General features: G+C 74.2%; 1 protein-coding gene across 1 annotated transcript; it reads right to left on the bottom strand.

Moving 5' to 3' along the window:
* Positions 1-354: 354 nt before the first annotated feature.
* MON1B (MON1 homolog B, secretory trafficking associated) lies at positions 355-1,415 on the bottom strand (the record flags this gene model as incomplete). Its single annotated transcript, XM_035313636.1, has 3 exons — positions 355-549; positions 667-814; positions 904-1,415. Coding segments are annotated over 3 exons (837 nt in total), but the record flags the coding sequence as incomplete, so codon positions are not given.
* Positions 1,416-1,421: the final 6 nt, after the last annotated feature.

Raw genomic sequence — 1,421 nt, 5'->3', positions numbered from 1 at the left:
CCCCTCACCTTTAACATTTTTCCCCTTTTCTCCTCACCTTTAACATTTTCCCCCTTTCCCCCCTTTCCCCTCACCTTCCCCCCCTTCCCCCCTCACCTCTTCCCGCCTCGTCCCTCGGGCGAAATGGCGGAGGCGGCAGAGACAAAATGGCGGCACCGCGGGGCACCCGGACCCTGCGCGCCTCGCCCCACCCCGTGACGTCACACCCCCCGTGACGTCACACCCCCGTGACGTCACACCCCCGTGACGTCACCCCCCGTGACGTCACACCCCCGCGACGCCCCCCAAAGAAGCGCGGGGAGCCTTTTCTCCTGGCGGCGTTTTCTTCCCCCCCCCCCCCCCGGGGGGGGGGGGGGGGGGGGGGTCCGAGCCTCAGCCCTCGGCCTCCTCGGGGCGCGCGGGGGCGGCGCAGTATGGCGGCGGGTAGCGGATGAACAGCCAGTCCTCCTCCTTCTTGATCCAGCGCAGCAGCTTGGTGAGCGCGCCGATGGCCCCCGCCTTGGTCACCAGCGGGCCGAAGCAGCCGTACAGCTCGAACTTGCTCGTCACCTGCAGCCCCCCCCCCCCGCACACCCCCCCCCCCCTGCCCGTTAACTCTGGAGCCTACCGACGGCGCGCCGCCCCGTTCCCCCTGGAAGCGGCCGAGGGCTTCCCCGCCCCGCTCACCCAGGCCAGCAGCGTCTCCTTCTCGGCCACGTGGTAGAGCAGGCGCAGGGGCCGCCGGGGGCAGTGCACGCGGCTGTGCAGGTAGTGGTAGAGGTCGAAGAGGCGCTGCTGCTCCTCCTCCGTGCCGTACGGCTCCTCCAGCTCGGGGCTGCGGGCGGCGGGGTGGGGGGCTTCAGACCCCCGCGCCCCAACCGCGCCGCACCCGTCCCGTCTCCCCCCCGGAACCCATCCCCGCACCTCGTGAACTGCGGCAGCTGCTGCATCTCCTCGGGCCCCTCCAGCGGCTTGTAGAGGAAATGCCGGAGCTCGGGGGCGCCGGGGCGCGAGGGGCCGTAGCCCGCGCCGCCCCGCACCGCCGCCCCCAGCTCGGCCAGCCAGCCTTGCGCCCGCAGCGCCGCCTCCAGCCTCCGCCGGCACCCGGCCGCCGCGTAGAAGCCCTCGCGCTCCGTCGACAGCAGGATGAGGGTCACGGCCCCGGCGCCCTCCTCCTCCTCCTCGGCCAGCGCCGCCGCGTAGGCGTAGAAGTAGCCGTCGGGGTTGAAGCGGGGCAGGCACACCGGCGTCCACACCTCGCCCGCGCCGGCGCCCACCGCCAGCAGGTTGAGCAGCAGGTGGAGGTCGCTGGCGCACAGCCTCCCGTCCTCCGCCAGCGCCCGCTGCCTCGCCGCCGTCAGCAGCCGGCCTCCCACCGCCAGCAGCGCCAGGGCAGGCGCGGGGACGGCGGCGGCGGCGGCGCGGCGCAGGGCCCCCGAGAC

This window comes from Oxyura jamaicensis, unplaced genomic scaffold (genome assembly GCF_011077185.1).
Source record: "Oxyura jamaicensis isolate SHBP4307 breed ruddy duck unplaced genomic scaffold, BPBGC_Ojam_1.0 oxyUn_random_OJ63025, whole genome shotgun sequence".
Classification (NCBI taxonomy): Eukaryota; Metazoa; Chordata; class Aves; order Anseriformes; family Anatidae; genus Oxyura; species Oxyura jamaicensis.
The sequence above is the reverse complement of the archived record's forward strand: the minus strand, read 5'-3'. Positions and strand labels throughout refer to the sequence as shown.